This window comes from Theropithecus gelada, chromosome 2 (assembly GCF_003255815.1).
Source record: "Theropithecus gelada isolate Dixy chromosome 2, Tgel_1.0, whole genome shotgun sequence".
Lineage (NCBI taxonomy): Eukaryota > Metazoa > Chordata > Mammalia > Primates > Cercopithecidae > Theropithecus > Theropithecus gelada.
In genome coordinates this window covers 61,809,369-61,822,230 of record NC_037669.1, presented here as the reverse complement: position 1 = coordinate 61,822,230, position 12,862 = coordinate 61,809,369, and the positions used below count along the sequence as shown (strand labels likewise).

The 12,862-nt window shown below is 44.1% G+C and overlaps 1 protein-coding gene across 2 annotated transcripts in view; it reads right to left on the bottom strand.

The window, feature by feature from the left end:
• Nucleotides 1–9,121: 9,121 nt before the first annotated feature.
• The window catches only part of IL5RA (interleukin 5 receptor subunit alpha), a 63,568-nt gene continuing 59,827 nt past the window's right edge, over nucleotides 9,122–12,862 (bottom strand). Inside the window, exon 11 of one of the 2 annotated variants that reach the window (XM_025376671.1) lies at nucleotides 9,122–9,706. In XM_025376671.1, coding sequence (XP_025232456.1) covers nucleotides 9,661–9,706 — 46 coding nt within the window. In that variant the 3' untranslated portion in view covers nucleotides 9,122–9,660. The remainder of the gene's footprint in view (nucleotides 9,707–12,862) is intronic. The other variant, XM_025376670.1, reaches the window with a different exon arrangement.

Sequence of the window (12,862 nt, the reverse complement as noted above, 5' to 3'; positions counted from 1 at the left end):
CAGTACTCAACAGAGATCGCAGTTTAAATGAAATTGGCCTCTATCCTTTATCACCAGCAGTTATGGACTGTGGTAGATTAGCAGAGCTCTAATGATATAGATCACATAGAGAGAAAGCTTTTTTTAAAAAAGGTCAACCATATGATCGATCTGAAAGTCTCGAAATTGGAAGGCTGAGCTACTTAAATATAGATGCAATTACATGTGATATCGCCATTCTCTGTAAACTGGATTTTTGCCACATATCCTTATTTATTGTTATGAATAACAGACTATATCAGGAAATATATATGTCTTAGGACTTTAACAAATAGTCATATCTTTAATTTGTTTTTCTAGTTTTCTTTTTTTTTTTTTTTTTTTTTTGAGACGGAGTCTTGCTCTGTTACCCAGGCTGGAGTGCAGTGGCCGGATCTCAGCTCACTGCAAGCTCCGCCTCCCAGGTTCACGCCATTCTCCGGCCTCAGCCTCCCGAGTAGCTGGGACTACAGGCGCCCGCCACCTCGCCCGGCTAGTTTTTTGTATTTCTTAATAGAGACGGGGTTTCACCATGTTAGCCAGGATAGTCTCGATCTCCTGACCTCGTGATCCGCCCGTCTCGGCCTCCCAAAGTGCTGGGATTACAGGCTTGAGCCACCGCGCCCGGCCGTTTTTCTAGTTTTCAAAGGGCTTTTCACACTAATAAGGAGGAAGACACAGGTTTTTATTCCTTTTTTATTTACAAAATGGGAGCAAAGAGGTTATATAGAAGCCCAAAGTAACATAGACAATTAGAAAGTCAGGGCTGGGCATGGTGGCTCACACCTATAATCCCAGCACTTTGGGAGGCCGAGGTGGGGGGATCACAAGGTCAAGAGTTCGAGACCAGCCTGGCCAACATGGTGAAACCCAGTTTCTACTAAAAATACAAAAATTAGTGGGGTATGGTGGTGCATGCTTATAGCCCCAGTTACTCGGGAGGCTGAGGCAGGAAGATTACTTGAACTCAGGAGGTAGAGGTTGTAGTGAGCTGAGATTGCCCCACTGCACTCTAGCCTGGGCAACAGAGCAAGACTCTGTCTCAAAAAAAAAAAAAAAAAAAAAGAATTTAGAACCTAAACTCGTAAGTTAATGCATTTCATACACCTAGAAATAAGTACTTAGAGAAAGGACAGGGTGGAGTAAGGAACTAGACTTTGAAGTTCAACTAGAGAATGTTATAGGACAAATAGATAGGCCAGAGGAAATGGTGAGGTAGAAGGGGGAGATGTCTGAGGTTCAGATGCTGGAGGTGAAGAAGTTCTGAGGTTCGAGTGCTGGCCAGGCCCAGGGCACAGCCATCTGGAGGAATGGGATAGGATAGGTCCCTGAGAGGGTTTTAGTTATTCAGCAAGGGACTATTGGCAGCCCTCTCTGTACCAGGCACTATTCTGGGCACAGAAGAATGATGTGGCATTCAGATGTGTGTGAGGTAGCCAAGGCATCAGTAACAGTATTTTGTCACAATACAGAGAAATGCAATGATAATAATAATAGTAAACAGTGATTATGCTTATAATATGTGCCAGTCTCAGTGCAAATCAACCTACTGATTTAGTTACCATTTATTATTCCTATTTTATACACAGAGAATTGAGGTTGAGAGGTTCACATTGTCCCTGATCACACAGTTGATCAGAGAGGCCAGGAATTGGAATGCTGGTGGCTTGGGTTTAGGGCCTACTCCAAAACATTAGATGTCTCTATCTGTAAATAGATGACATATAAACAATAAGGTAGATTGGTAGATAAATAGACAGATAGATACCGGTTCCCATAAGCAACAAGAAGGAAAGGCAGTCATGAGCTTCAGGCTCAAGTGGGATGATTTCTCTGCTTCTCTTTCCTTGACTGCAAATATTGTTTTTTACATGTTCGTTGTCCTTGACTTCAGGTGTCTTAGAGCTGTTTCTTTTTTTTTTTTTTTTTTTTTTTTTTTTTTTTTGAGACGGAGTCTGGCTCTGTCGCCCGGGCTGGAGTGCCGTGGCTGGATCTCAGCTCAGTGCAAGCTCCGCCCCCCGGGTTTACGCCATTCTCCTGCCTCAGCCTCCCGAGTAACTGGGACTACAGGCGCCCGCCGCCTCGCCCGGCTAGTTTTTTGTATTTTTTAGTAGAGACGGGGTTTCACCGTGTTCGCCAGGATGGTCTCGATCTCCTGACCTCGTGATCCGCCCGTCTCGGCCTCCCAAAGTGCTGGGATTACAGGCTTGAGCCACCGCGCCCGGCGAGCTGTTTCTTTAAACTCCGGCTACCCTGCAAGATCAGGATTACCCAATAAAATAGGAGAGCACCCATTAAACTTGGATTTCAGATTTAAAAAAAAAAAAAAAAAAAAAAAAAGTTATGCTTCTCTATATAAGTATGTCCCATCCCATGTGGTATTTATTTGAAATTCAAATTTAATTGAGCCTCTTATTTTTATTTGCTAAATCTAGCAACCTTACACCAGGAGGTCTTCATTACCCTCATTGAGGTAATTAATTTGTAATTCAAAATTTCAGGGTCTTGCTGATGTGTTGTCAGATCTCTGAAGGTCAGTGGCTCTGAGGGCGAGACCTGAAGTTTGTTGTTTTGAGTTCTGTTTCGTTTACTGAACTCTCCTTCCCACTTTTCCTTGGATGGTGTGAAGATGGGATGTGTGTGTGTCCAGAGAGACAGGGCTGGTGGGTAAAGTTCCTGTTAGAGCTGGCAGAAAAGAGGTTTTTTTGTTTTTGTTTTTGTTTTGTTAAAAAGACAGAGTTTTGCTCTTATTGCGCAGGCTGGAGTGCAATGGCGCGATCTCGGCTCACTGCAACTTCCGCCTCCTGGGTTCAAGTGATTCTCCTGCCTCAGCGTCCTGAGTAGCTGGCATTACAAGCATGCGCTGCCATGCCTGGCTAATTTTGTATTTTTAATAGAGACGGGTTTCTCCATGTTGGTCAGACTGATCTCAAACTCCTGCTTTCAGGTGATCCACCTGCCTCAGCCTCCCAAAGTGCTGGGATTACAAGCGTGAGGCACCGCACCCAGCCCAGAAAAGAGTTTTAAGACAAGGGAATCTTTCCCCAGCAAAGGCCCACGTTACGTGGCAAGAAGGTGTTAAAGCAGGTGGAAGGGATTCCAGAAATATTCTGAAGGGTTAACAAAAATGGGCCTGTTGCCAAGAACATAAGCCACAGCACAGCTAGTTGGAAAACTATGTAGTGGATGCATCATTTATCAACTACAATGTTAGGACCAAATATCCAAGACCAAATAACTGGCAGTTAGAATTGGCCCGGTTGTTCCTCTTGAATTTAGTGGTTAACAAATAAGATATTGAGTGCGTACTGTGTGTCAAGCACTTGCTGGGCACTGGAGAAACTGAGATAAATAGGGTTAAGGCTTCCCTCCTGGTTCACTGAAGGAGACAGAAATACACTTATTAAAGGATGTTGTGAATAGTGTGACAGATAAAAGTATGAACAGAATGCTGGACCGGTGTTTCTTGCAAAACCTACTTATAATGAGGTTAAGTTCAGTCAAACACATTTTTTTTTACCATTGATCCCCCGTGATGATTTTTATTTGATCAAACGTGATTGTTATTTTCTCAAATTGGTTGCTTTTCTTAAAAAAAAAAAAATGAAAACACATTTACACATATTTTGAATACATGAAGCCATGTGTAAATATTGGCCTTCTGGGAAAATCTAGCTTATTGCCTGCTTTTTTTGTAAATAAAGATTTATTGCAACATAGCCACACTGATTGATATACTGCTGATGGCCACTTCTGTGCTATCATGGCAGAACTGAGTATCTGCCTCAAAGACCATATGGTCTTCAAAGCTGAAAATATTTACTATCTAGTCCTTTAAGAAGATGTTTGCTGACCAAGGAGAGTGGCTCATGCCTGTAATCCCAACATTTTGGGAGGCCAAGGCTGGATGATCGATTTAGCCCAGTAGTTCAAGACCAGCCTGAGCAACATGGGAGACCCTGTGTCTACAAAAAAATTTTATAAATTAGCTGGGCATGGTGGCACACCCATGTGGTCCCAGCTACTCGAGAGGCTGACGTGGGAGGATCACTTGAGCCCAGGAGGTCGAGGCTGGAGTGAACCGTGATCATGGCACTGCACTCCGGCCTTTCCAGCCTGGGTGAGACAGCAGACCCCGCCTTAAAAAAAAAAAAAAAAAAAAAGGGCAGCAGCAGCTTGCCGACCTTTAAACTACGACAGCAGTACTTTATTGTTGATTTCGTTCTTGCAATTTTCCTTTCGGGTTTATGTGTTCTTTCAGTTTATTTCTTGGCAGGGACAAATCTTTGCTTTTAATTTTAATAAATGAAACAAACCTAATAAGACACCTTCCCGTTGAAAAGAGTCCGCTAGAACTTTAAAATCACGCACATGGGCCATATGGGCGGCTTTGTGTTGCTCCTGACAACCAACGCAGATGTCTACTGAGAGCCAAATGGTGGGTGGTGCCGGCTGGGAGGTGCGCAGGGAGCGCGGAGGAGTCCAGGTGTTTGGTAGCAGCTGAGGTGGGTGGAGGGCGGCGTTTCTGAGACGAGCATCACACAAACTGTGAGTTTTTATTACTTCATTAATTTAAGCTCCAGTGACGATTTAACTTCTGCTATAACCACACATTAATAAATGAACCTACCATTAGAACTTAGTTATTTAGAATCTATATTGTTTTCTATCTGGCAAACATTTAATAAGCTCAATTCCTTTTCCTTGGTCTGGTTAGACTCAACCAGCAGTCGGTTCCTACTTGGGGCTTATGATGACAAAGATAAAGCAGACACTGCTCTTGACCTCAGAGTGTTTACACTGGAAATGAGACAGAGGATTGTTAAAGAGTCCAAGCCAGGCGCAGTGGCTCACGCCTGTAATCCCAGCACTTTGGGAGGCCGAGGCGGGTGGATGACGAGGTCAATAAATCGAGACCATCCTGGCCAGCATGGTGAAAACCCGTCTCTACTAAAAATATAAAAATTAGCCGGGTGTGGTGGCACGCGCCTGTAGTCCCAGCTACATGGGAGGCTGAGGCAGGAGCTTGCAGTGAACCGAGATGGTGTGGCTGTACTCCAGCCTGGGCGACAGAGCCAGACCCCATCTAAAAAAAAAAAAAAAAAAAAAGAAAGAAAAAGAAAAGAGTCCAATCACTGATAGAATTAAACAGAGGGACACTTAATTCAAACTGGAAGGTGAGCAAAGACTTTCACGTGGCAAAGAGTCGAGACTTAGAAGATAAATCAAAGTGTCAACAAAACGAAAAGAGGTTGAAAAGGCTTTTTCCACCAGAGAAAGTTTTGGCAGAGGCATGGAGTGATGCAATAGCATGGAGCTACAGGGAAATAATCAGCACGTTGGTGAAAACTGAGGTAGGAGTATTTGGGTGTGTGGCTGGAGAGCTAGTAAGGAGCTGAGTCATAGTGGACTTTAGCTTTAACTTGAAGATGATTGGTAGTTATGTAGGCAGATGTGCCTTTTACATTGATCCTTCAAAGGGAGGAAATACTGGAGGCCATGAGTTCAGTTCAGAGGCTACTGTAATAGTCCTAGCTGAGAGATGGAGGAAGACAATAGTGGGGACCGAGAAGGGGAATATAGGGGAAAAATGAGAAATGTACCCACTCCTCTTTAATTGCAGACTTAGACAATTCACTGTCATTTATGTTTAATAGTTCTCATTTTGAAATATTTATATTCACATCTATTACCTACAAAACAGGAAATAAACAAAATTGTCTTTTAGTACAATACAAAATTCCAAAGAAAGAAATGGTTTTCAAAAACTTTGCACCCTGGTACTCAATTTGAAGGATGTAGAAGCAGGAATAGCTACAGTCCTTAGGCTAGCACCAAGTCCTATTCTAATTAGGTTTTTCACCTTTACTCGTGCCATCAGAGATTGTTTTCAGTTCTCTGTTCTCACTTCCAGATACCTACTTTTTCTTTAACAAATTAGCACCTAAGGCTTATTAATTCCACCAGCAGATGGTCCTGACACATATAAGTCTCACCATGAAAACGTTTGCATTTTTAATCAGGATGTTCTTTGCCCACATGGATTCTTCCCCAGCCTGCATGAATAGCTTGAGGTCTGAGGCATTTCAATGAGGCTCAGGTGGTCTGGCTATTGGCAAACATGACCTTCACCCTCCAGTCTCTCCAGCACTCCCCCATGCTGCACACAGTGAATTCCAAATGCCAAGGAAAGAAATTGGGCTAAAATCCCTATTGGAACGGATGTCTTGGAAAAGCGTGTTTGTTCTGATCCTGTAGCCGTGGAGGCTCTAGGGGAAAAGTGACTCTCTACCCTGTCCTAGTGGGAGATGGCAAGAGATGGGAGCCGATATCATGACTTTACCTTACATCAACCTGTCGCTGATGGTGTTTACTGTTAAGTGAATTTCAAACTCTTTGACTTGCCATGACAAGGCTAGTGAGAACAGTATAGACCACTCAAAATGAGCCACTTCTGAAATGCCTCTTACACAGCAATTTATACATAACCATTTAGACACTTTGGCAGCAAAAACATCCAGGTCACAGTAGCTCAATGGTTAGGCACATGTGTCTCCTGGTTGCTTCTAACCACATTGTCGATAGACACCCAGCTTCCTCCCCATGTTATTATTGTAGGCCTTGAGGATCTCTGCCAAATACTGTTCAGTCTAACCTATATACAAGGTGCCGTATGAGGGCTGACAGAGGGCTTAAGAAACATTTATATTTTCTTAGGTCAGATAGTGTCCTAGACACCGCAGATAAAAAGACGTATTTCACACAAGCTCCATCCTCCTGGAACTCGCAGTCTAGAGGGGAGGCCTCCCAGCTGTTAATGGTATATCTTGCAATGCAGTAGCTCCAACATGGCAGTGTTCTCATTCTGGATGAGGCCCAGAATGAGAATCCAGAGGTGGGATCAACAAACTCTGCTTTTGAAGGCTTCATGGAAGAAGTGATGATGATTATGGGTTCCCAAAGAATGACTATGAGTTCTACAAGGCAAGAAGGGAGGAAGAAGTTCCCAATCCACCAAGGAGGCCACATGGGCTACTTCGTGTTGCTCCTGAAACACATATACCAAGGGCCAGATAATGGTACCAGCTCAGCGAAGTGTGGCAAGGAGCTGCACAGAGCGCAGGTGATCTACGGCTGCTGAGTTGGAGGGAGCAGTCTCTGAAGCGAGCATCACACCAAGCACTGAAGAGTCGGCCACCTTTGTGCGGGGGAGCTCCCTGCTTCTGTTCCTGCCTCCTAAGCAGAGGCAGCGTCCACAATGCCGACTGTCTAGGTTCTGGTTTGAAAGAGATCAGACAGGGTGCTTCAAGCCTCCCAAAAGGACAGTTTTCTGGGGACAGGCCTTTTCTGTCACTTCTTCCTTCGGTGGCTGATTTTCAAATTTTGGTGTTCATAAGACTCTCCCGGTGCAGCAGTTCTCCCAGTGTGTTCTAGAGACCAGCAGCATTGGCATCACCTGAGAACTTGTTAGAAGTGCAGATTTTCAGACCCCACCCAGACCTATTCAATTAGAGACTCGAAGAATGGAGCCTGCTCCTCTGTGACTTAATGAGCCCTCCATGTGCCTCTGATTCTGACCTAAGGTGTTCATTAAAAATACAGTTTCCTGGCCAGGTATGGTGGCTCATGCCTGTAATCCGAATACTTTGGAAGGCCGAGGCTGGTGTATCGCTTGAGCCCAGGAGTTTGAGACCAACCTAGACAGCATGGCAAAACCCCATCTCTACAAAAAAAAAAAATACAAAAATTAGCTGGGCATGGTGGTATGCGCCTGTAGTCCCAGCTACTTGGGAGGCTGAAGGAGGAGGATGGCTTGAGCCCAGGAGAGGGAGGTTGCAGTGAGCTCAGATCACATCACAACACTCTAGCCTGGGTGACAGAGCAAGATTGTCTCCACCCACCCCCAACAACAACAACAACAACCACAACAAAAGCAGGTCTGAGATTCTGAATCATTCGAGTGACCAAACATTTTAAACATTTTGCCAATTATTGCACCACCTCCATGGGCCTTGCCTTCTCAGCCACACCCCTAAGCAGGCCTCAACTTTCCCTGACACTCCTCCCCACATTTCTGGGGTCACTTTCCCCTGAGCCTGGTATTCAACTCCTCACTATGCCATTTCCTATCGACTTCTCCGAACCTTAGTAACTGCAACTATAAAATGGAACAGTAATACAGATCACTATAAGACCGTTCAGGCTTGTCAAGATTTAAGATGTCTCTGTGCCTATTACCCAGGGTTCAACCCTCTGCTAGTTATAGTGGATAATTATAGGTTATTACCCAGGGTTCAACCCTCTGCTAGTTATAGTGGATAATTATAGGTTAGTTAAGAAAACAAACCTGGAAATATATGGTGATCAATGTGTCCCCACTGATGGATCAAAACTGACTAAAACAACTCCAGAAAGCATTTAAAGAGTGTGCCATGTGGGAATTCTGGGCACTGTTACCTCCTTTCTCAGCCTTCAGCTTCCTGACCCAGGGCCATGTAGAATCAGCACTGTTTGGGTTCCTTCCTCTGGCCCATCTCTGCCCAGGACACACCTGTACTTGGTTCCACCTGTAGTTCATCACCCATCACAAAGGCCTCCAATCTGGATGCAGACTCATATGTGAAGATGTTAGGAAGAAGAACTTCTGTATAGATTGGGATATTTGATGGGATGGCCTTGTAGAAACCTTTCCAAACTTGAGAGACTAGGATTGACTTGGCATTACTTGAGTTGCTCTGAAGCCTTTGGCAGCAAACATCTCTTCAGAAAGTTCCTTCTTGATTCAGTGATCCCTTTCATGATTGAATTATGCTCAATGACTTTCTCAGCATATTTCCAGAATATTAAGTCTTCCTTCAAGAATGTATATTTGAACGAAATCCTGTCCTCTCTTTTAATATGGGGTGATATCTTAGCTCTATTATGCTTTTAAATTAGTTGGTTTCAAATGATGTATCCTGGATCAGGCCTCTGGAGCTTGAGGTAATTTCTCTCTCTCTCTCTCTCTCTCACACACACACACACACACTCTCTCTCTCTCTCTCTCTCTCTCTCTCTCTACCTATAAAACGATTATTCTAGAATGTAGGGGGGTGAGGAATTTGTGGCTCTCACTTGCTATAGAAAAGATAGTTTTGAATCCAAGTTCATGATTCACTCCAAGCTGGTGCAAAATGCTTTCTTCCTCAGATGGTAGCTGAGTGCTACCACTGGCAGCTTAAACAACCAAACGGGCACTGCCAGAAGTAAAGATAGCTGAACGTTAGCCTTAAAAGCTGTCTCTTGTGCAAGAAAAGTTTGAGGTAAGTCAAGCAAATTGCAAAGATCGGCAGGTGAGGAGGTGCTACCCTGTTCGGAGTGGTGAGAAAAAACATGGAAAAATGCTTGGATGAATCAACTTCCCTGCTGTGGGCAAGGAGATTTTGATGAAGCATCCATACTTTTAAGGGATATAAGACTGATGTGTCTGTGTGTATTGCTTCGCAGCTAAATTGAATATTCCATAAATTCTGAACACCTCTTAGCCAAGAACCAGCATCCCTGTTCTTCTTTTCACTGAGGCATGTGTGTGTGAGTTCATCAGAGGATGCCACAGTGGCAGTCAAAACACAGAATCCTCCAGGGTCTCAACTCCAGGCTTCTCTATATAACTGATGACTTCAATTTCTGTCTCAACGGAACCAGCTTTCTGCAAAACAAATCATCTTTCCTTAGATGTCTTTTAGAGAACTTTTGGGTTCTTTGAAATCTTTACACTTGGCTTTAAGTCTATTATTTTTTAAATAAAAATAGTAAATGTTCACTGAAGAAGATGTGAAAAATAAAGTGGAAAGAAGAAAATACCTAGCCATACACCTTTCTCCCAAACACAGCCCACTGCTTCTCCTAAGACTTTCTTTCTAGGCATAATGTTTTCTTTAGACTTACTTGAAGTCATATGGATACACATCTTTTCTTTTTAGCCGGAGTCTCACTCTGTCACCCTGGCTGGAGTGCAGTGGCATGATCTCAGCTCACTGCCACCTCCACCTCCCAGGTTCAAGCAATCCTCCTGCCCCAGCCTCCCAAGTAGCTGGGACTACAAGCACACGCCACCATGCCCAGCTAATTTTCGTATTTTTAGTAGAAACGGGGTTTCACCATGTTGGCCAGGCTGGTCTCGAATTTTTAATCTTGTGATCCCCCCGCCTCAGCCTCCCAAAATGCTGGGATTACAGGCATGAGCCACCACGCCCGACCGGATACACATCTTTAAAAATTGATTTCTTTCTCTCTGACATTACTGATTATAAATTACATTGTTAAATGTGCTTTGGTGGCATCACTTTTGATAGCTGCATCATAATTCCATCCATAATTTACTATAGTATCCCCCTAACTTTGGACAGTTCTGACCCATTTTGGCTATAATGAATAATGCTGATAATAATTGGAAAATTGGTAACAAAAATAAAATTGCCTGTAAGAGATCCTATTCCTTTACTTCATTTACTCATCCAACATATTTTTTACTCCCTGCCCCACACTAGCCACAGTGCCGTGTCTTGGGGATTCACTGATGGACACAGCAGGCATGGCTCCTGCTTTTATCCATTTTACTTTTAATAGTTTACAGGCAACCTAATTGGGGGAGGAACCCTCTCTGGTTGCCATTGTAGAAACAAGGAACACCTGGAAACCAGTCTCATAAACTGAAAGCTCAGGTCGGGCGCCGCGGCTCATGGCTATAATCCCAACACTTTGGGAGGCTGAAGCAGGCACATAGCTTGAGCCCAGGAGTTGGAGACCAGCCTGGTGAGACCTTGTCTCTACAAAAAATATCTAAATAAGTAAATTATCAGAAAGCTCAGGATTTGATTTTTTAGAATAAGCCTTTCTTTTTTACTGCTAAAGGCCAACTTTCTTCCTTCACAGTACGTTTGTTTGTTTATTTATTTATGACAAGTTCTGACTCCATCACCCAAGCTGCAGTGCAGTGGCACAATCTCAGCTCACTGAAACCTCTGCCTCCTGGGCTCAAGCCATCTTCCCACCTCAGCCTCCCAAGTAGCTGGGACTACAAGTGTGCACCACCATGCCTGAGTAATTTTTGTATTTTTTGTAGAGATGGGGTTTTGCCATGTTGGCCAGGCTGGTTTCAAACTTGTGAGCTCAAGTGATCTGCCCGTCATGACCTCTCAAAGTGCTGGGATTACAGGCATGAGCCACTGAGCCCGGCCCTTCACTGATGTCTAAATTTCTAACTGAGGTCTAAGTTTCTAACTGAGGTCTGAACAAGCAAAAACTTGCTTCTAGGATGGCAGAGCTCCTCTAAGTCCTGGAACTTTGGGCACCCACCCCAAGCTCAGAGGTGCACATGACCATGAAAAGCAGAGGGTTTCCTTTCCCACTAGCCAAACATTTCCCAGCGGCCACCCATAGCACCAGCGTGCCCTCTTGTCACCCTTGTAGCACAGCCTCTGAGAATGGGTTGGATGGTTTGTCCTTGGAGGTGGAGGCTGTGCACGGCCTCATGGGGCCCAGCTGTAGGCAGCTCTGCACTCGCTCTCATCCTCTCTCAGGTGAAGAATTTAGGCCATAGGGCCCACAGCACCAGGCTGTACTTCATTTCCCCCATTCTATGCGCTCTTTCTTTCTTCTCTCAGTCTCTAACTGCTTTGTTTTTATGTGAAACTCTGCAATGTGAGAAGAGAATAAGTTGTCCTGAGAAGCCAGGCACTGTTGAGTGCTGCCATTCATCCTCTGCTTATTCTGAAACCAGCTTGTCTGCCCCAAGTTGTTATTTTATACACTTGACTTGATTTTAATTAACAACAAATCACAACCTTATACAATAAGCTCTTAAACCAGTTTATTTCACCAACTTTGGAATATTAAAGGAAATCTTTCAGTGTTCTGTAGGGAAATTAGGTACCAGCATTAAGATGTTCCATTAAGAGGCAGGGACAAATGACTTCACTTGGCTGCTTAAACTAGATGTGGGCTGGGTACAGTGGCTCACACCTGTAATCCCAGCACTTTGGGAGGCTGGATCACTTGAGGTCAGGAGTTCAAGACCAGCCTGACCAACATGGTGTAACCCTGTCTCTACTAAAACTACAAAAATTAGCTGGGCGTGCTGTCGGGTACCTGTAATCCCAGTTACTCAGGAGGCTGAGGCAGGAGAATCACTTAAACCCAGGAGGCGGAGGTTGCAGTGAGCCGAGATGGCTCCACTGTACTCCAGCTTGGGTGACAAAGCGAGACTCAATCTCAAACAAACACACAAAACCAGATGTGTTTACTCAGGAGTGAGTGTGCTAGAGCAAGGAGGGACTGGCAGCACACATCCAGAACCGGCACCAAAGCTCCACCTTGGGGTCCACTCTTCTTCCCAAAGAACTCAGTGAACAAGAGCTGATGGGCCATTCCCCTGATAAAGGAGAACACAAGGATCCAACCATGGGCAGAATGATTCTTTTGCCAGCCTCCACTCTCTACTTCAGTCCGCTAGTAACTGTAACTGTCTATAAATCCTTCCAATACCCAAACTGCAAATGCTAAGGAATGTTCACCACTTATTGAAATTAATCATTTTGGTGAGTTTTTCCATGAACCCTTTATTTTCCCTACAACCAGTCACCAGGTGGTTCATCCAATCATGAGTTACTTCATTTGAGAGAAACCTAAATTTACTAAGAAAATTGTTTGATCTAAATCAAGGATTGGCAAACTACAGCCGCGCACCAAATCTGGCTTGTTGCCTGTTTTTGTAAATGAAGTTTTACTGGAGCACAGCCACGCTCATTCATTAGCACATTTTCTGTGGCTACTTTCTTTTTTTTTTTTTTTTTTTTTTTTTTTT